Source organism: Delphinapterus leucas, chromosome 9 (assembly GCF_059928025.1).
Source record: "Delphinapterus leucas isolate spDelLeu-1000000601 "Yukka" chromosome 9, BTC_Dleu_Yukka2, whole genome shotgun sequence".
Classification (NCBI taxonomy): domain Eukaryota; kingdom Metazoa; phylum Chordata; class Mammalia; order Artiodactyla; family Monodontidae; genus Delphinapterus; species Delphinapterus leucas.
In genome coordinates this window covers 36348753-36371858 of record NC_143137.1, presented here as the reverse complement: position 1 = coordinate 36371858, position 23106 = coordinate 36348753, and the positions used below count along the sequence as shown (strand labels likewise).

At 34.6% G+C, this 23106-nt stretch overlaps 1 protein-coding gene and 1 pseudogene across 1 annotated transcript in view; one reads left to right on the top strand and one right to left on the bottom strand.

Annotated features, from left to right (window-relative positions):
- Nucleotides 1-2119: 2119 nt before the first annotated feature.
- Nucleotides 2120-23106, bottom strand: part of SAMTOR (S-adenosylmethionine sensor upstream of mTORC1) — an 85692-nt gene continuing 64705 nt past the window's right edge. Inside the window, exons 4-5 of the mRNA XM_022582894.2 lie at nucleotides 20037-20151; nucleotides 2120-4060 (exon numbers count right to left, since the gene is read on the bottom strand). Coding sequence (XP_022438602.1) covers nucleotides 3431-4060; nucleotides 20037-20151 — 745 coding nt within the window. The 3' untranslated portion in view covers nucleotides 2120-3430. The remainder of the gene's footprint in view (nucleotides 4061-20036; nucleotides 20152-23106) is intronic.
- On the top strand, nucleotides 4782-6576 carry LOC111179388 (protein-L-histidine N-pros-methyltransferase pseudogene; annotated as a pseudogene).

Below are 23106 nucleotides of genomic sequence, written 5' to 3'. Positions count from 1 at the left end.
GCCAGTTCTTAAGTCTACATTCTACTTACCTAGTATGTGGACTCTTGAAGACGAATACCATTGCAGCACTGTGCTCAAAAAGTGTGGGAAAATGGAGCAAAAGCTCAATTCCATTCTTTCCTTGCCTTTAACGATCAGAATTTTCAGTTTGCACTTTTCTGGAGGGATGAACAATATATCCCTCTTATCTACAATGTGTTTGTGATTTGCTAAACAGTTTTTGTTGTGTTTTAAAATTTTTTTTTCTCCTTTTGTTCTATTTAGGAAACAAATTAAGGAAGTTAAGCAGGAGCAAAGGTATAGGATCAGTAGGCAATCATTCCTAGATACAGATGTTAACTCTATGTAGAATGCTTGTCGTCTTCATTAGATCGTAAGTTCCAATGAAAGCAGGGGACTGTGAACACACCAAGCCCTGCTGTTTCCCCAGCATATTGCACTTGGTAGAATTCAAATATCTGTTTAATGAATAAAGAACCCTTTCACATTATGAGAAAGCCATCTGCTGCCCTAAAATAACTGATATACTTAGGTAAATTATCTTGGATGTAATTAACTTTCAAGAAAAGCAGGGTATGATATAGTTGACATATAATGAACTAGAATTTGTTGTTTGTTGTCCTTGTTCGTCGGTAAATAGCATGATAATGGATAAGTCACTTGAGCTCTCTGGATCTCAGTGAATGAATTTATGAAATTAAGGGACTGGACTAGATGAAACCAGATAGAAAATTCTAAGTCATTTAAGTTTTAAATTGCTTCCCAATTCTGAAATCACTTAGTGAGATTAGGTCAAGACCACAAAACTTTCAGTTCGTAAATAACAGACAAGGAATATTAGAAAATTTAAAATTTTTAATAAATGTGCTTTGTTCACAAAATGTGAAAAAATACAACAAACACAAACATACATTTTCAGGTAAGCCACCTCCCACCACTTGGCAACTACCATATAAACCACTTGATCTAGTCATAATCCTGAAGAAACCAAGCAAATGATCATTTGTTTTTGAAACATCAAATTATTTTGGAGAATACTGTTGTGAATGTGACAGGAGGCCCCTTAACTTCTTCATATCCAAACAAAATCATTCTCAAGAGTACCCATACAGTATTAAAGGCTCTAATAACTTCTTGTGTCATTACATATATAATCTGGCACCAAGCCACATGACTGCTTATATTTTAACATTTATATGTTGAATTGGCTTTGGTGGAATACGTATTAGTTTAAATCCTGCGCCAACCTAATTTTGAAGATGAATTTACAGTAGTAACAAATGAGATTTATAAATCCAAACAAATTTATACTAAGTGAGAGTATAGGTTTTTATAAAGAGATTTTTCTTTAAAGTACTACTTAAAATACATCATGCACACTTTGGAGCATAAGCAGAATCAACATCTGTAAACAATCAGAAGAATTTATAGCACCAACATTTTAGCTGTAACACATGGGCTAACTCCAAGGTCATATATCAATACTTACACCAGCCTCTCAAAAGCACTGTTTTCATTTACTTTCAAAGCGCTTTTGTTTGGTATGTTGCTTTTCTTTGCCTTTAAGATAGCATTTAGCCAAATCACAGAAAACGGACCGTATGGTAAAGGAGGTACTAACAACACACATTTTTCTATGTTACCCTGAACACAGTGTTTTTTTTCTTCTTTTGGGCGAGTTACAAGACTTGACCTGTAGTTCTTAATTGGAAAGAAAGTCCTAATTATTCCTTATTATTAAGTAATCTTATGCTATTGAAAGTAAACGAAAAACTTGAAGTTACTTCTGGCATATTTGAGCAACCAATATTTATTGCATTTACTCAACTGACTTTTAGGTTAATTACAGTCTTGTTACTTTCATTAATTTAGAATGTGAAATTTAATTTGAAATATTGGGTATACACACTCAACCATTTATATCTTAAAGGGTAAATTTTTTATTTCTAAATAAAGTTTGACATTCAGAGTTAACTACAGCAATTCACAATAAGCACAAAAACACTTTTATCAGAGTAAAGAAGTTCAGTTTATGAATTTAGGATCAACTATTGAAAATGCAAATTTCCTTTAAAAACGCACACACACAACATTAACCATGAAATCTGAAACTGTGATATTTCAGTGCAAAAACCTCAGTATGAGGTAATTTTAATGTAATAACCACTTGAAAAAAAATCCACACAGTGGCACTCTTAAAAATGATAGTTTACATGACAATTGCTGGCTGACAAGACAATGTGGACTAAATGTTCTTAGCCATTTAAACTAATCTTGTCTTGTTGGACATATATTTCTCCTTAATCATTTGCTTCTGATTCAGAAACACAGAAAGGCATTTATCAATGTGGAAAGGGAAAATTCCCACAGCCAACTAATGGTTTATATATTCAAAGAAAAATTTCTGCTAGGATTTAGATAGAAATTAGAATACCGAAACGTCAAAACCATTTTATGAGATTACCAGCAGAGGGTTAATTTAAAATTTTTCTATATAATTCCAGACTTGTAGTGCAGCACCTCCTAATGGAAAGGTGAGGACCCTATTAAGGTTGGTCTAGGTAGAACATAAGCTCTCTTACAAGTGCAAACCCTTTCACAAATGTGTTTCGGGTCAGTATTGAGTATTATATTGTTCCTTGCTTAAATAGAAAATTTTGTAAATGAAACCTAAATGTAAAAAAGTAAAAGTGAATTCTCACCGTTAAATATACTTTACACCAAGGCCCAAATCAACAAGAAAGATATGAAAACTCTATTTTGGCAATGGTGTTTACTGTACTATGCTAATCAAATTAGAATACATACTTTGGGGGAAATATCTCCCCAATGTCTGATGCTGCCAAATGAGCAAGCAAGAAAGAATAAGAATTATCAATTCCAAGAAGTTTGGGGAATGTTCAATCATCAGACAAAACTGAGCCAAAATGGCTTTCTATAACAGGTAACAATTTAGTTAGAAAAAAGAATAAGTGCATCACAAAACTACTAAACCAATCTATCTCTGTCACATTTAACTTGTGAGTCATCAAAGTGCAATCTACAGCTTTCTACATATCTTAGTTTCTCATTGCAATGGTTTAAAGTCAACACTGAAAAGATGAAAATAAGAAAAATACATAGCAAATTATGCTTCATTTTTCACAATAGCACTAAAGAGAAAAAGGTACCTTTCTATAATATCTTAGTGCTAAATGCTAAAATAACAGTGGTTTCTGCTATGACAGGAGTCACTCTGCATGAAACTTTAAGCTTTCTATATAAGAATAAATTTTAAAATCCAGAAGTAGAAAAAAATAGCAAACTCTGTAAACCTTTGCATTTCTTCTATGCAAAGCAGGTTTTAAGTACTGAGTTCATGTTAGTATTTCTGATTAGTGTAAGCAATTAAGTTTAGGAGTCTGGACTGAAAGGGCCTTTTGCTTTTATATTAACTTAAAAGTAATATGGGATCTTCTAGCTCATAGAAAGGAATAGAGCTGGATTGACTTTCTCCAGAATCTGAGTCGTATGGAGCTTCAGGGAGCTCTGTGAAACCATATGCTAGCTGTTCATCTTCTATATCTGATCGAACGTAGCAGGAAGAGTTAGAATATTCCTCATCTTCTATACTGTTGAAATCTTGAGGAATATATAACATCCCTGGGTAGTTCCTACTAACCAAGTCACTTGTGGTTTTTAGGGAGGTTTTTCTAAATGCCATCAGATGCATATGTGAAAATTTTGAATACTTGAAACGTTTAAAGCCCAGGGACTCTATAGCAATCTTCCAGCTTTTCATCATCATAGCGTGACGGTTCTGATGGGAGGAATCAGGTGTGATGATAAGCAATAAACCATTTAACACTAACAGTTCATGGGCTTTCTTGCAGCAAATCCATCGCTGGTAAGGTGATGGAAAATAGGAAAGAAGGAGAGAGAAAACAACCACATGGAAAAGTTCTCCAGGAAGAGAATCAATAGGGTTTTTTAGCTGCTTCAAAAAGGCATCTATAGCATCCTGTGCAAGCTGGAGTGGTTGCTGAAGCTGCAAATTCAGGAAGTCACATTTATACACACTCTGCAGAAAGGGAAAAACAAGGCATGTTAAGAATTTTAAGATTACCTCCACCTAATTACATACATTTTAAACCAAGCTATTTCATAGCATTTCTATATAATTCAAGCTTTAATTATGTACCTTTCCCTTATAAAGATTCCACTTGCAGAGACTTATTCAACCAAAACTTTTACTCAGAAAAATCTCAAAGTAATTAAGCCCAAAGAATTTCTAGTCATTATTAAAAAAAAATATTTCTGAGTAACAATTAATTAAGAATTAGAAATAATGTTTAAGTATATATTTTTTAAAAATAATAAGGGTTTATTTGAAATTTTATTTGGGTAAGAGCCTACAGGGATGACTTATTTCTAAACTTAGTCATATTTATAGTCACTTAAACATTTATAGTTACCAAAAAACAGGTTTACATAAAAATAACTTTAAACAAGAAATACCATGAAATAAAGATGAATCAAAGAAGTCAAAGAGGATAATTAAAGCAGTTATAAATGTGTAAAAACAAAATACCAGAACTTTTAAGGTCATGAAAAACATCTTTTCAACCATTAACTTTAACCATCTCAAAAGTAATTTTAATAATATATTGATTCTATTAAAAAGCTGATCTCCGGCTTGAAACAAACTATGTATTAAATTTAATTAACTGAGTCAAATGACCATGAGATACACTACAAGTAAAGAAATAAACAGCACTGTATCATTTGCTGAATATTAAAACTCTATGGAGACCCTCTGCCTCTGCCCTGAAGGGGCTGGATGGGCGAGTTTGGCGCGATGGCTCGATCCTGGGCGGCAGCGGCGGCGGCGGCTGGAGGCGGCAGCGCGTCCTCCTCCCTGCCCTGGCACCGGCGATGACCGGAGCGAGTGGCCGCGGCCCCCGATGAGACTGCTCGCGGGCTGGCTGTCTGAGCCCGGCGTCCGTGTGGCTGGCGCGGAGGATGTGGACCCTGCGGAGCCCGCTCAGCCGCTCCCTGTACGTGAACATGACGAGCGGACCGGGGTGGGCTGGCGGCAGCCGAAGGCAGCAGAAAGAACCACCAGTGGTTTGTGTGCAACAGAGAGAAACTATGCGAATCACTCCAGGCTGTCTTTGTTCAGAGTTACCTTGATCAAGGAACACAGACCTAAACAACAGCACTGAGAAATCGGGCTGGCTATTTATCCAATTATATCACTCTTTTGTGTCATCTGTTTTTAGCCAGTTTATGTCTAGAACATCTATCAATGGGTTGCTAGGAAGAGGCTCAATGTTTGTGTTTTCACCAGATCAGTTTCAGAGACTGCTTAAAATTAATCCAGACTGGAAAACCCACAGATTTCTTGATTTAGTTGCTGGAGACGGAGAAGTCACAAAAATCATGAGCCCTCATTTTGAAGAAATTTATGCCACTGAGCTGTCAGAAACTATAATATGGCAGCTTCAGAAGAAGAAATACAGAGTGCTTGGTAAAAATGAACGGCAGAATACAGGGTTCCAGTATGATATCATCAGCTGCTTGAATTTGCTGGACTGCTGTCATCAACCCCTGACTTTGTTAAAAGATATCAGAAGCGTCTTGGAGCCAACTAGAGGCAGGGTCATCCTTGGTCTGGTCTTACCTTTTCATCCCTATGTGGAAAACATAGATGGCAAGTGGGATAAACCATCAGAAATTTTGAAAATCAAGGGATAGAACTGGGAAGAACAAGTGAATAGTCTGCCTGAAGTTTTCAGAAAAGCTGGTTTTGTTATCGAAGCTTTCACCAGACTGCCATACCTGTGTGAAGGTGACATGTATAAAGACTACTACGTTCTGGATGACGCTGTCTTTGTTCTCAAACCAGTATAAACATGTGGAGGTTGAAGTCTTCAGAGTCCACCCCAAGAATGTATGCTCCGGAAGAGGGTCTGTGTTCTCAATTTTGTGAAGGGAGGACATTTGGGGGCTGCCATTCTAAATATCATGCAGGAATTTTAAAAGCCAAAATACTAATTATTTCTTTGTAGTGTGTAAAAAATGTTTTTGAAAAACAAAACCCCAACTCTTTGAGGACTTTTATTAACTCTTTACTCAGTAATGCAGGTCACACTCCGATTATGGGAGATATATGTATTTTTTTGAATTTTATTTATTTTTTATACAGCAGGTTCTTATTAGTTATCCATTTTATACATATTAGTGTATATATGTCAATCCCAATCTCCCAATTCATCACAGCACTCCTCGCCCCCGGCCACTTTCCCCCCTTGGTGTCCACAGGTTTGTTCTCTACATCTGTGTCTCTATTTCTGCCCTGCAAACCGGTTCACCTGGAAGATATTTTTTTTATACTTAATTGCAGTAGGGACTCATTCTCAGGCAAAGCAACAGTCATGACTTCACATGGAACCAATAAATATGGATTGTCTTTAATAAAATGAAGACTGGCAATAAAGCTGTCCATCCAGTTGCAAATACTGGTTACAGGATATAGCCACTGATACTCTTTTACGTTTAGAAATTCTATCATTATTCAAAAAATGTTTTTAATCATGCTAATAAACTTCTTTGGAGATGGAAAAGAAAAACAAAACTCTGTGGAAATAATCCAGAATAAGAAAGCAGTTTTAAAATTAGATAAAAATTAGTTACCCTTATATACAACAATAGTTAATTAATTATCAAAGATATGAGCTAATACCTTAGTCCCTCAATTCTGTTAGTGTGTAGACAAGCTGGTCACATAAGCATCTGGACTATCTATTAGGAAATGCAACACAAAGTTCTACTACGTGGAACTACGCGGAAAAAGATTTTCTTCCTTTTGCTCCTTTTGGGGCAGGGGGATAGCTTTATTGAAGTATAACTGATGTACAACCTGAAGTATAACTGACACACAAACATTTAAAGTGCACACTTTGGTAAGTTTTAACATTTATACACTCATGAAACCACTACTACAATCAAATTAATGAATAGATCCAACACCTGCCAAAGTTTTCCTGTGCCCCTTATATAATCCCTTCCTTGTACCCTCCCTGTTCTTCCCCTGCCACTAGGCAATCTTTGATGTGACTCTATCTCTATAGATCAATGGGTATTTTCTAGAATTTTATGTAAGTGGAATAATACAGAATAATGTACTATTTTCATACAGCACAATTATTTTCAGATTAATCCATTTTTTTGCTTGTATTGATAGTTTATTCCTTTTTAATTGCTGAGGTAGGCTACTATATTAAGATATACCACACTTCGTTTATCCATATACCTTTCATAGATAACTTGGTTGTTTCTAGTTTTTGGCTATTACAACTAGAGCTGCTATGAGCATTCCTGTTTGTCTTTGATTGAACATGTTTCATTTGTCTTGGGCAAATACTGAGGAAAGGGGTGGCTGGATCATACAGTTCCTGCATGTTTAACTTTTAAAGAAACTTCAAAACTATTTTCAAAAGCACTTATACTGAGTTTTACATTTCTACCAGGAGTTTATCGCAGTTCCAGTTCCTCCAAATCCTCATCAACACTTGGAATGGCCAGGCTTTTAAATTTTAACCATAGTCACAGGTGTGTAGTAGTATATTGAAGTTTTAATTTGGATTTTCCTAATGAGTAGTAATGTTTACCTGAGTATCTTCTTTGGTGAAGTGTTTGTTCAATTTTTTTGCGTAGTGAAAAATGATTGGGTCGTTTTAAATGTTAAAAACCTATTTTCTTTTTTTTTTTTTTATAAATTTATTTTATTTAATTAATTAATTTATTTATTTTTGGCTGCGTTGGGTCTTCGTTTCTGCGCGAGGACTTTCTCTAGTTGCGGCGAGCGGGGGCCACCCCTCATCCCGGTGCACGGGCCTCTCACTGCTGTGGCCTCTCCCGCTGCGGAGCACAGGCTCCGGACGCGCAGGCCCAGCAGCCATGGCCCGCGGGCCCAGTCGCTCCGCGGATGTGGGATCCTCCCGGACCAGGGCTCGAACCCGCGTCCCCTGCATCGGCAGGCAGACTCCCAACCACTGCGCCACCGGGGAAGCCCCAAAAACCTATTTTCTTATTGAATTTTGAAAGTTCTTTATTCTTCATTCAAGTCCTTAACCTGATATATAACTTGAAAATATTTCTCTCAGATTATGGCTTGTCTTTTCATTCTTTTAACAATGTCTTCTTTTTTAATTGAAATATGGTTAATTTATAATATTAGTTTCAGGTGTATAGCCCAGTGATTCAGTATTTTTAGAGATTATACTCCATTAAAAGTTATTATGAAATGGCTATATTCCAGAGTGCTGTACAATATATCCTTGTTGCTTATCAATTTTATACACAGTAGTTTGTATCTATTAATCACATACTCCTATCTTGCCCTTCTTCCCTTCCCTCTTCCCCACTGGTAACACTAGTTTGTTTTCTATATCTGTGAGTCTGTTTCTGTTTTACTATACATTCATTTGTTTTATCTTTTAGATTCCACATATAAGTGATATCATATAGTATTTATCTTTGTCTGACTTATTTTACTAAGCATAATATTCTCTAGTTCCAAACATGTTTTTGCAAATGGCAGAAATTTCATTCTTTTTTATGGCAGAGTAAGGTTCCATTGTGTGTGTATGTATGTGTATATACCTGTGTGTATGTATATATATGTGTATGTATTTTCTTTATCCATCCGTTGATGACACTTAGGTTGCTTTCTTATCTCAGCTATTGTAAATAACGCTGCTATGAAAACAAGGGTGCATTTATCTTTTTCAATTACTGTTTTCATTTTCTTCTAATATATACCCAGGAGTAAAACTGCTGGATCATATGGTTATCTATTTTTAGTTTATTGAAGAAGCTCTATATTATTTTCCTTAGTAGCTGCACCAATTTACATTCCCACCAACAGTGTACAAGGGTTCCCTTTTCTCCACATCCTCTCCAACATTTCTTATTTGCAGACTTTGAGGACAGCCATTCTGAGGTATAAGGTGATATCTCATTGTTGTTTTGATTTGCATTTCTCTAAATTAGCAGTGTTGAGCATCTTTTCATGTTCCTATTAGCCATCTGTATGTCTTCTTTGGAAAAATGTCTATTCATGTGTTCAGCCCATTTTTCGACTGGGTTGTTTGTTCTGTTGATATTGAATTGTATGAGTTGTTTATATATTTTGATATTAACCCCTTGTCAGTCATATCATTTGCAAATATTTCCTCCCATTCTGTGGGTTGTCTTTTTGTATTGTCGATGGCTTCCTTAGCTGTGCAAAAGATTTTAAGTTTAATTAGGTCCCATTTGTTTATTACTGCTTTTATTTCTTTTGTCCTAGGAGACAGATCTGAAAAAATATTGTTACAATTTATGTCAGAGTGTTCTGCCTATGTTCTCTTCCAGGAGCTTTATGGTATCATGTCTTATGTTTAAGTCTTTAAGCCATTTTGAGTTTATTTTTGTGCATGGTGTGAGGGCGTGTTCTAACTTCATTGGCTTACATTCAGCTGTCCAATCTTACCAGCACCACTTGCTGAAGAGACTGTCTTTTGCCCACTTTATATTCTTGTCTACTTTGTCATAGATTAATTGACCATAGGTGTGTGGGTTTATTTCTGGGCTCTCTATTTTGTTCCATTGATCTATGTGTCTGTTTTTGTGCCAGTACCATGCTGTTTTGAATACTGTAGCTTTGTAGTATAGTCTAAAGCCAGGGAGCGTGATATCTCCAGTTTTGTTTTTCTTTCTTTTTTCAAGACTGCTTTGGCAACTTGGGGTCTTTTGTGATTCTATATGAATTTTAGGATTAATTGTTTTAGTTCTGTGAAAAATGTCATGGGTATTTTGATATGGATTGCATTAAATCTATAGTTTGCTTTGGGTAGTATGGCCCTTTTAACAACCTTAATTCTTCCAATACAAGAGCACAGGATATACTTCCAAGTTTATGTGTCATCTTCACTTTCCTTCATCAATTTTTTATAGTTTTCAAAGTATAGGTCTTTCACCTCCTTGGTTGAGTATATTCCTAGGTATTTTATTCCTTTTGATGTGATTTTTAAATGGGACTTTTTTTTTTTACTTTCACTTTCCAATAGTTCATTACTAGTGTATGGAAAAGCATAAGATTTCTGTATATTAACCTTATATCCTGCAACTTTACTAAATTCATTTATTAGTTCTAATAGTTTTTTGGTGGAGACCTCAGAGTTTTCTATATAAACTATCATGTCATCTGCAAGTAATGACAGTTTTACTTCTTCCCTTTCAACTTGGATGCATTTTATTTCCTTTTCTTGACTGACTGCTGTGGCTAGGACTTCCACTACTATGATAAATAGAAGTGTGAGAGCAGGCGTCCTTGTCTAGTTACTGAATTTAGAGGAAAGGCTTTTAGCTATTCACAGTTGAGTATGAAGTTAGCTGTGGGTTTGTCATAAGTGGTCTTTATTATGTTGAGAAATGTTCCCCCTATACCAACTATGATGACAGTTTTTATCACGAATGGATGTTAAATTTTGTTAGATGCTTTTTGTGTCTATTGAGATGATCATGTGACTTTTATCCTTTTGTTAATGTGGTGTATCACATTAATTTGCAAATATTGAAACATCTTTGCATCCCTGGACTATATCCCACTTGATGATAGTGTATGATCTTTTTAATGTATTGTTGTTGGATTTGGTTAGTTAATATTTTGTTGAGGATTTCTGCATTTATTTTCATCAAAGATATTGGCCTGCAATTTTCTTTTTTGTAGTGTCTTTGCTGTTTTTGGTATCAAGGTAGTGTTGGCTTGTAGAATGAATTTCAGAGTGTTCTGTCCTTTTCAATATTATGGACTAGTTTGAAGAGGAAAGGTATTAGCTTTTCTTTGTATGTTTGGCAGAATTCCTCTGTGAAGCTATCCAGTCCTGGACTTTTGTTTGCTGGGCGTTCTTTTAAATTACAAATTCAGTTAAACTACCAGTGATCAGTCTGTTCAAATTGTGTTTATTCTTGATTCAGTCTTGGCAGGTTGTATGTTTCTAGAAATTTATCCATTTCTTCTAGATTGTCCAATTTGTTGGCATATAACTGTTCATAGTATTATTATTATTTTTTTTGGTATCTCTGTGGTATCAGTTGTTATTTCTCCTCTTTCGTTTCTTATTTTGTTAATTTGGGTTCTCTTTTTTCCTTGGGTGACCCTAGCTAAAAGTTTATCAATTTTGTTTGTCTTCTCAAAAACCAGCTCTTGGTTTCATTGATCTTTTCCATTATTTTTGGCGGTCTCTATTTCATTTATTTCCTCTCCGATCTTTATTATTTCCTTCCTCCTGCTGACTTTGGGCTTTGTTCTTCCTTTTCTAATTCCTTTAGGTGGTCCACGATTAGGTTGTTTGAGATTTTTTTTCTTGAGGAAGGCCTGTATTGTGATAAACTTCCCTCTTAGAATTGCTTTTGCATCCAACAGATTTTGGGAAGTTGTGTTTCCGTTTCCATTTGTCTTGAGGTATTTTCTGATTTCCTCTTAGATTTCTTAATTGAACCATTGTTTTTTTTAGTAGCATGTTGTTTTAGTCTCCCCGTTTGTTCTTTTCCCATTTTTCTTCCTGTAACTGATTTCTAGTGTCATACTGTTGTGGCTGGAAAAAATGCTTGATAGAATTTCTATTCTCTTAAATTTGTTGAGACTCGTTTTGTGGCCTAGCATGTGATTGATCCTAGAGAACATTACACATGCACTTGAAAAGAATGTGTATTTTGCTGTTTTGTGATGGAATGTCCTGTAGATACCTATTAAGTCCAACTGGTCCATTCTGTCATTTAAGACCACTGTTACCTTATTTTTTTCCTATCTGGGTGATCTGTCCATTGATGTCAGTAAGGTGTTAAATTCCCCTACTATTATTGTATTCTTGTCAATTTCTCCCTTTATGTCTGTTAGTTATTTGCTTTATATATTTAGGTGCCCTTGTGTTGGATGTATATATGGTAATGAGTGTAAAACTTCTTATAGTGATCCCTTTATCATTATATAATGCCTTTCTTTGTCTTTTGTTATACACTCTGTTAAATTCTATTTTGTCTAATATGAGTATTGCTACCCCCACTTTCTTGTCATTGTATGAAATATCTTTTCCATCCCCTCACTTTCATTCTGTGTGTATCTTTAGCTCTGAAGTGAGTCTCTTATAGGTAGCATATAGATGGGTCTTGTTCTTTAGGCCAATCAACCACTCTATGTCTTTTGATAGGAACATTTAGTGTATTGGCATTAAACTGATTATTGATAGGTATGTACTTATTGCCATTTTATTACTTGTTTTCTGGCTGTTTTTGTAGCTTTGTTCTTTTCTTCTTTTGTTTCTTCCCTTGTGGTTTGATGAACTTTCTTTAGTAGTAAGCTTGTGTTCCTTTTTTTAAATTTTTGTCTATCTATTTTAAGTATTTTTATTTGTGGTTACCACAGTGTTCATATGTATTGACCTATAATATAAATACTTATTTTGAACTTACAGTCATTTAAGTTCAAACACATTCTAAACGATCTACATTTTTAATTCCCCTCCCATTTGTGTTTTGACGTCATATTTTACATCTGCATGATTCTCCCTTAACTGTTTATTGCAGTTACAGTTGCTTTCACAATTGATTCTCTGTCTTTACTATATATTTGCCTTTCCTAGTGGGATCTTCCCTTTCCTGTAGATCCTTACTTCCTTCCACTTAGAGAAGAGCCTTTAACATTTCTTTTAGGGTAGGCTTAGTACTGATAAACTATTTTTTGCTTGTCTGGGAAGTTCTTTATCTCGCTTTCTATTCTTTTTCTTTTCTTTTTAAAATTTTTTAATACAGCAGGTTCTTATCGCTTTCTATTCTAAATAATCGTTTTGCTGGGTATCCTAGTTTGCAGGTTTCCCCTTTCAGCATTTTGAATATATCATGCCACTCCCTTCTGGCCTGCAAAATTTCTGCAGAGAAATCAGCTGATGGCCTTACAGGAATTCCCTTGTATATGACTCTTTGTTTTTCTCTTGCTGTCTTTAAATTCTCTCTTTAAATTTGCCATTTCTATTATGCTATGTCTTGATATGGGTCTGTTTGGGTTCATCTTTTTGGGACCCTCTGTGCTTCCTGTACCTGGATATGAGTTTTTTCTCTTTCAGGTTTGGGAAGTTTCCAGCCATAATTTTCTCAAATACATTTTTGATCCTCTTCTCTCTTCTCCCTCTGGGACCCGTTTAGCCCTATTTGTGGACTCTCTGTTATATTTCATTGATAATCTTGACACTAATACCACACTGTTTTTATTACTATAACTTTAAAATAAATTTTGAAACTCTCCAACACTATCCTTTTAAAAAGTTGTTATTCTAGGACCTTTGGATTTCCACACAAATTTTAGAATACATTTTTCAATTTCTACAAAAAAACCTGCTAGAATTTTTATCAGGATTGCACTGTATCTATAGATCAATTTTGGGAAAATTGATGTGTTAAAGATTTTGAGTTTTTCCGCCAATAAATATAGTATATATCTCTACTCATTTAGGTCTTCTTTACTTTCTCTTGATAATTTATAGTTTTCAATATACAGGTTTGCCATATATTTGTCAGCTTTATATTTCATATAAATATATGTTCCTATATTAAATACTTCATATTTCTGATGCTATTATAAATGGTACTATTTTTAATTTCTAGTTGATTGTGGCTAGTATATATGAATTGATTTTTATATGTTAATCTAATATCTTGCAACCTTGTTAAACTCACTTACTGGTTCTAGTAGCTTCTCTGTAGATTCCACAGAATAATGTAATAGATGATCAATGTCATCTGTGAACAAAGACAGTTTTACGTCTTATTTTCCAATCTGGATGCCTATCATTGCTTTTTCTTGCTTTCCTGCACTGGTAAAAACCTCTAGAGAACGCTGAATAGAGATGGTGAGAGTAACCTTATCTTGTTCTTTTTTCAGTTTTTATTGGAAAAACATTTTTCTTTCACTATTAAGTATGATGTTAGCTGTAGGTTTCTTTTTTAGTGTATTACTGTGATGAAAAGAATAAGTGGAGTTTTTTTATGGTATATGTAATTTTATTTTTAACCATTTTAAAACTGAAGTATAGTTAATTTACAATGTTGTGTTAGTTTCAGGTGTACAGCAAAGTGATTCATTTATATATATATTCTTCAGATTCTTTTCCATTATAGATTATTGCAAGATACTGAGTAGAGTTCCTTGTGCTATACAGTAGGTCTTCGTTGTTTATCTATTTTCTATATAGTAATGTGTATATGTTAATCCCAAACTCCTAACTTATCTCGCCACCAAACCCGTCCCCCACTATCCCATTTGGTAACCATACATTTGTATTCTGTCTGTGAGTCTGTTTCTGTTGTGTAAATAAGTTCACGTGTATCATTATTTTTAAAGATTCTACATATAAGTGATACCATATGCTATTTATCTTTCTCTGTCTGACTTCATTTAATATGATAATCTCTAGGTCTATCCATTTTGCCACAAATGGCATTATTTCATTCTTTGTTATGGCTGAGTAATATTTCATTGTGTATATATACCACATCCTCTTTATCCATTCATCTGTTGATGGACAGTTAGGTTGCTTCCATGTCTTGGCTATTGTAAATAGTGCTGCTATGAACACTGGGGTGCATGTATCTTTTCAAATTGGAGTTTTCTCCAGATATATGCCCAGGAGTGGGATTGCAGGATCATATGGTAACTCTATTTTTAGTTTTTTAAGGAACCTCTATACTGTTCTCCATAGTGGCTGCACCAATTTACATTCCCATCAACAGTGTAAGTGGGTTCCTTTTTCTCTGCACCCTCTCCAATATTTATTATTTGTAGCCTTTTTAATGATGGCCATTCTGACTGGTGTGAGGTGATGCCTCACTGTAGTTTTGATTTGCATTTCTCTAATACTTAGTGATACTAATCATCTTTTCATGTGCCTGTTGCCCATTCATATGTCTTCTTTGAAGAAATGTCTATTTAGGTCTCCTGCCCATTTTTGATTGGGTTGTTTTTTTGATAATAAGCTGTATGAGCTGTTTGTATATTTTGGAGATTAATCCCTTATTGGTAGCATTGTTTGCAAATATTTTCTCCCAGTCTGTAGGTTGTGTCTTTTTGTTTTGTTGATGGTTTCCTTTGCTGTGCAGAAGCTTTTAAGTTTAATTAGGTCCCATTTGTTTATTTTTGTTTTTATTTCCATTACTCTAGGAGACGGATCAAAAAACAAATATTGTTGCGATTTATGTCAGAGTGTTCTGCCTGTGTTTTCCTCTAAGTGTTTTATAGTATCTGGTCTTATATTTAGGTCTTTAATCCATTTTGAGTAGATTTTTGTATAGGTGTTATAGATTATTTTTTTTAACATTAAACCAATCTTATACTCCTAGAATAAATCAAACTTAGCCATGATGTATTACCCCTTTTGAAATACTGTTGGGTTCAATATGCTAGAATTTTGTAGACAACTTTTCTATGTTTATGATGGATATGGTCTATAAGTTGTTGTTGTTGTTGTTCTGTAATGTCTCTGGTTTTGGTATTAGGGTAATGGCCTCATAGAATAAGTTGGGAAGTGAAGCCTTTTGAGCCTGGAATTTTCTTTGTGGGAAAGTTTTTAACTGCCAATTCAAATTTCTTTAATACATTTAGGGCTACTGAGGTTATGTATTACTTCATGAGTGAGCTTTGGCAGTATGTGTCTTCCAAGGAGTTTGACCATTTCACTTAAGTTGTAGAATTTATTGGCATAAAATTTTTGTAATATTTATTTTCCTTTCTTTTAATATTGGTAAAATATACATGATGTCACACCTTTCTCTTTATTTCCTAATCAGTATGGCTAGTGATTTATAAATTTTATTGATCTTCTCAAAGAGGTAGTGTTTGCTTTCATCAGCTTTTCCCTACTATTTTCTGAAGGTTTTCTATTTCATTGATTTCTCCTGTAATCTTTATTATTTTCTTTCTTGTATTTTAGATTTAATGTGGGTTTGTTTTTTTTCCTAGTTGGAAAGTTGATGTCATTACTTTGAGACCTTTCTTATTTTTCTAATAAAGGTGTTTACTATTGTAAAATTTCCTCTAAGTACTATTTTAGTGATTTTAGTGGCATCCTATGCATATCTTATGTTTTTGATATCATATGTTTTTATTTATCTTCATTTGAAAATATGGTCTAGGGCTTCCCTGGTGGCGCAGTGGTTGAGAGTCCACCTGCCAATGCAGGGGACACAGGTTCGTGCCCCGGTCTGGGAAGATCCCACATGCCACGGAGCGCCTAGGCCCGTGAGCCATGGCCGCTGAGACTGCACGTCCGGAGCCTGTGCTCCGCAACGGGAGAGGCCACAACAGTGAGAGGCCCGCATACTGCAAAAAAAAAAAAAGAAGAAAAGAAAATATGGTCTAACTTTCCTTGTGAGTTCTTCTTTGACCAATGTTCTAATTGTTCCATCAATTATTGAGAGGGGGTAATGAAATCTTCAACTATAATTTTATAAATGTCTATTTGTAATTGCTACCTTATCAGTTTTTGGTTTACGTATTTTGAAGCTCTGTTATTAGATGCATATATACTGAGGATTGTTTTGTACTCTTGATGAATTGACCTTTTTATCATTATGAAATGGCCATCTTTACTGCTGGTAATATTGCTCTGACATCTACTTTGACTGTAATAGTGCCACAGTGTCTTTCTTTTACACATCCTATTTTGTGTGTTTATAATTGAAGTGCATTTCTTATAGGCAGCATATATTTGAGTCTTGCTTTTTTTAATCCAATCTGACAATTTCCACCTTTTAATTGGGGGTATTTAGGCCATATCTATTTAATGTAATTATTGGTAAACTTAAGTTTAAATGTATGATCTTGCTATTTATTTTCTATGTTTCCCATCTGTTCATTGTTTCCTTCCCTTTTCTGCCATCTTTTGGATTAAAGAAATTTCTTTGTAATTCTATTTTATCTCCTTTGCTGGCTTATTAGCTGTAACTTTATTTTACTGGTTGCTTTAGAATTTATAGTCTACATCTTTAACCTATCATAGTCTACCTTCAAATAGTATTTTACCACTTTATATATATTATAAAAACCTATTACTATACATATAGTATATTTCCCTTTCTCCCCTCTTGTGCTCTTGTTATCATACATTTTATTTTTATATAGATTATAAACTCTACATTACAACTGACTCTTGAACAACACGAGTTTGAACTGCACAGGTCCAATTATACATGGATTTTTCCAAGAAATATACAGTTAGTCCTCTGTATCTGTGGACATGGAACCCAGGGATATGAAGAGCCAACTCTAAGGACCTGAGCATCCACAGACTTTGATATCTGTGGTGTGGTGGGCTGTCCTGGAACAATTCCCCTGGGTGCTAAGGGTCAGCTCTACTATTAGTTAGCTTTTATCAAGTTCAGAAAAATTCTGACCATTATTTCTTTCATTCCTTTCTTGGGGGGACTCCAATTATGCTTATATTTGGCCATTTGAAATTAACTCACTGCTTGCTGATGCTTTTCCATTAAAAAAAAATCTCAGTTTAATTTTGGGTAGTTTCTATTGCCATGTCCTCAGTTTAACTTTTCTTCTTCAATATCTAATGTACCGTTAATCCCATTTAGTACATGTTTCATATCATAGATCATAGTATCCATCTCCAGAAGTTAGATTTGGGTTTTTTAAATTACCTTCCATGTCTCTACTTTACTTTTTGTTCATACAGAATACAGTCATAATGTCCCTATCTTAATGTCCTTGTTTCCGAATTTTAACATCTGTGTCAGTTCACAGTTGGTCTGTGCTGGATGACTGACCTCCTCATTGTGGGTCCTATTTTCTTGCTTCTTTACTTGGCTGATTACTTTTTTATTGGATGCTAGGCATGGTGAACTTTACTTTGCTGCGTCCTGGATGACTTGGTATTGCTATAAATATTCTAACTTTGCTCTAGGATGTAGTTAAATTATCTGGAGACAGTTTGATCTTTTTGGTTTTTGTTTCAGGATTTGCTAGGTGGGACTACAGCAGCCTTCAGTCTAAGGCTAATTATTCTCCACTACTGATGCAAGGCTTTTCTGTGTACTCTACCCAGGCTACTGTGATTCTTGAGGTTTCCAGTGTGGCTGGTGGGAACGGGTGCTACTTCCAGCCTGTGTGAGTGTGCTGGGCACTATAACCTCTAGATCTTTGAGGTGGTACTTCCTCCAGTCTCATGTAGTTTTCTCACAGACGTGTACTGATAAGTACTCAGCTGAGTACTCAGGGAGGATTCTTTGCAGACCCCTGGAGTTTTCTCTCTGTGTAGCTCTCATATCTTTGGTACTTTGTCCATGAGCCTTAGCTGTCTTGGTCTCTCAGGACTCTCACCTCTGCTTCTACAACTCAGTACCAGCTGGACTCTGCTTGGGATCCCCTGTTTGTGCCACATGTTGGAAACTCTCTGAAGGCTGTATGCTGGTGCAACCATATGGCTCATCTCATTTGTTTTCCATCTCTTGGGGATCACTGTCCTTCATTACCTGATGTCCAGTGTCTTGTATATTATTTTGAATATTTTGTCCACTTTTTAGTTGCTGCAGGCAGGGGGAAAGTGGATCAGTCTGGTCCCTGTCACTCCATCTCGACTGGAAGTATAAGTTTCTTCCCTTTGTTTTAAAATTAGTTATAGGGTTCTGGAACTATCAAAGTCTGATTCTACTACTGAACTCATGTATAGTAGTTCTTTTGCCTATCTAATGGCTTTACAGTTGAAAATTTATAGCTCTCTATATAAATAAGCTTAATATTTTAATATTTGAGCCTTAGGTTTAGATCAAATGGTCATCATGTCTTACCAGTCCTTGAAGGACATCTCTAATGTGTGTCTTGAGGAAGGAAGGGGAGAGAATCCATGTACAAATCCACCTGCACTTTAAAACTATAGCTTCTAATGGCCCAGGAATTCTCTGCAGTGGTAAGCTAAGAACAGCTGTTTTACCATACAGCAAGTATCTGTCTACCTTTAGGAGATAATAGTAACGCTTTTAGCATTTTCTTATTCGTCAGTGTTAGTCACATAGATTCAATATAGACAGTCAAGCTCATAAAAATTAAAGAATAAATTCATATGAAAGTTGACTCTTCATGCAGGAACTTTTCAATAATAACAGCAAACATTTCTTTAGCACTCACTATATAACAGGTGCTTTGTTAGGTGCTTTAAATACTTTTTCTCAAGTAAAGACAACAACAATCTTATAAGGTATAGTCCATTACAAACCCCACTGCACAGACGAGAAAACTGAGGCTCAGAGAGTCAAATCAAGGTTGAAAATAAGATTTCATTCTTTATTCAAGAAGTATTTAATGAGTACTTAGTATGCCAGGCACTCTTCTAGGTACTGGGAATATAGCAGTGGAGGAAAAAAATCTCTGAGCCTGAGTTTATACTCTACCACAATCTCTTTATAACAATAAAAATTTGTAAAAAAATTTTTGTGTCTGGTACCATATCAAAAGTATAATGGCAAATGTTATAAACTTATGTCATTGAGGGGAAAAAAATCTAATTTTAAAAGCAGAGGAAACATTCTTTGTAAAGTTGTTTAATCTACTAAGTACAAATAGCTGGGATTTAATAAAGTTTTGGCTGTCTCCAAAGCCCTTGCTCTTTCCACTATTCCATAATAGCTCTACATCAGAGTACATTTCAGAAAGAGATGCATTAAAAAATAAAATAAGGAATCTTTGCAACTTACTGAAGTTTCTTGATTGAAATGATAGATGATAAACAGGGAACAAAACAAAATGAAGACAAATATGGTATTGGTCAAATTAATATTAGTTAACTAAATGCTCAAATTTTCACAAAATATACTTTTAGTTTTGAACAGAAATAGTCTCTTATCAACTTGTACACAAGAAATATATTTGCTATTTCAGGAGTGTAAAGACAGTGCTTTCCTTTGTACATATATATGTAAAATATTCATCTCAAAACAAACAGAACTATGCATACCTCTACAGCAGGTACGATGTCTATGCCAACAGTTAGAAATTCTTCAAACTTCAGAAATGGGTTAAAGCAGCTGCCAACATCAAGTAATCTGATCTTTCCTGAGGTTTGTAGCAACCTAAAAATAGATTATTTTCATTATGCTTTTTTAAGATGAAATAAAATATAAGAAAAATTCAAACATTTGAGAATAAAAAAAATCATATAGATTACTGGCTCTCTTTTTGGTCTCATGATCCCTTTACATGTTTAAAAATTACTGAGGGCCTAAAAGAGCTCTTTTGTTTATGCAGGTTCTATCAATAATACCATATTTGAAATTAAAACTGAATGGTTTAAAAACATCAATTCATTTATAAAACAATAACACTATAGTATATGCTAATGTAAATTATACTTTCTAATGAAAATCTAGATTAGAAAGACAGTAAAAATGAGTTACTGTTTTACATTTTTTCAAGTCTCTCTAATGTTGGGCTTAATAGAAGACAGATGGATTGGCATGTCTGCTTTGCATTCAAGCTGTTGCAACATCACATGCCATGAAGTTTCTAGAAAACTCAACCGTACACTCAAGAGAGGATGAGAGTAGAAAAAGCAAACGATATTTTAGTATTATGATGAAAATAATTTCCTCCCCACAGAGACCCTAGAAGGGTCTCAGATCCCCAGACCACACTTTGAAAACTGTCTTTGTAGATGAAAGAATCCATTCACAAATTAATTCTCAGTAGTCAATATAATGATGTCTTTGGACTTTAATTTGTCTCAATTATTTAAAAGGACCAAAGAGCAAAGCAATGATAGGATAGTATTTCTTAAGTTATGAAAAATTTTATTTTGTTCAGGAGCATTCCTTGTGTCCAAAAGTAGTAGGAAAAAAGAAGGTAAACAAAACCGGACATGACCATTAAAGTTAGTCAAATGCAACTATTGATAATACGGATCTACATAGCGGCAAATAAGGATGAAGGAAAACAGTGGATTTTTGTTGGTCTGAAGCCTATAGTCCTAGTGTTCAGACAGTAAAGCAATAATAAAAACCAACTTAAGACATATGCCATTTTATTGATATTAAGACAATTTTGCTGAAAAAAATTATGAGTAGACACTGGAAACATAAAGGAAAGAAATATAGTGAAATAACTGGGTAAAAACAGAATCTTGGTTCTTTAAAGCCTATAGGGCAGAGAAAATCTGCCCAGCTTCTGTTCCTTTTACCTCAGCTAGCATATTGCCATAGTGTCCATTAGAGAGGTGTTAAACTACAGACTGTAGTCAAGCTCCTGGAAAAGGCACTGTAAGTCAAAATAAAATAATATAATCTAAAGTTGATTTTTTTTTTCAGAAAAGGAATGCAATAAATAGGGGTTACATTTTTTACCAAGAGCCTGATGTCCTAACATTTTATAGAAATGACCATAATCACCATTTGATTATAAATAAACTGTATACAGGACCTGTTTAATATAGTACATGGCATTTTATAGTACCATAAAAACAATATGAAGCAATTAAAAGATTTTTGTCAACAAAATTTTATTTAAGAACTCATCCAAAGAAGGGGTTATGAGGGTATAAGCAAATAAAAGGAATAGCTAGAAACTCCCTCAGCAACAAGAGCTGATCCTAGGGCTCAAAAGGTAATTTTCTGTACTGCAGCCAAATCAGGAAGTAGATTATTATGTAGTTTGGGTGATGTGTATAACAAATAATCATCTGTAAAGTTGAATTAAGTTTAGTGATACTTGAAATATCACAATACACTAGCTCTAAGGAAGAAGGAGGCCAGCGAACTACTGTGGTATAGGTTCCAAGTTGCTAAACAGAGCAAAAGATCCAGTAGATAGGTACCTTGAAATGCCTGGCATATAGCTGACATTCACTGCTAAATTAACAAATTTGAATACTCAAATCATAACCAGTTTGAATAAATGAATCTATAACAACATGTAATACTAAGTACACTACTAGATTGCCATTCTAATCCTTATGTGGGGCTATGGTTAAGAACAAGAGTTCTGGAATCAGAGACACTAAAATCAAAACCTGATTCTGCCCTTTACCTGTGTGATATGGGGACAACAATGGTACCCACACTCAAGAGTCGTTTCTAGGATTAAATGAGATAATGCGTTTATAATTCTTGCCCTAGTATCTGGTACATGGTAAACGCTCAAAAAGTGGTAGATATCATTGTTAGCTATTAATATCATGTTATATATAAAATCTTTTGTGGTTTGTCCACTAATGATCTTCCTGAACATGGTAAAAGCAGAATTTTACTATCTTCCTGAACATAGTAAAAGCAGAATACTGGTAGACTCTAGTAAATTGGGTAACAAAAAATTTCTGATAGTCTTTAAAAAAGTGCTTCTTAGAAATTAACCTTTCTACCTGGATGGAGTATTCCAAATCATTCAACTTTAAAATATAATTACCAATAACTTAATATCATGGATTAACTTAATAACATTAACTCTCAGTAATACACTTAATCCATTTCAAATTCTTTGGTTGAGCTCTGTAATTTTTTTTGCATCAAACATATATTTAGTTTAAAGACTAATCACAAAGTGAACAGAACATCCAAGTAGTTATCACCCAGGTCAAGAAATAACACATTGCCTGCACCGTAGAAACAGGATCCTCCCTGATGACATCCCCTACCCCTTTCTGTAATGGTAGCCACTATCCTGATTTTAGTGATAATCGTTCCCTTGATTTCCTTTTATAGTCTTGCTACCTATGACTGAATGTCTTCTGAATAACATAGTTCAGTTTTACACTACACATTTGCTTTTGTGACTTTCTTCTTTCATTTAATATTAAGTTTGTGAGTGTCATTTGTGTTTCTGTAGTTAATTCATGTACATGGCTGTGTGACAGTACCTTTATACAACACATCCCATTGTGATTTTGATTAGAGTGGCACTGAATCTAAAGATCATTTGGGAGAATTAACGTCTTTACAATATGGACTCTTTTAATCCATGGACATGGCATAGTTCTCCATCTATTTAGTTCCTCATTGTCTCTCAATAGCTTTAACAATTTCTCTTAAAAGGTCCCA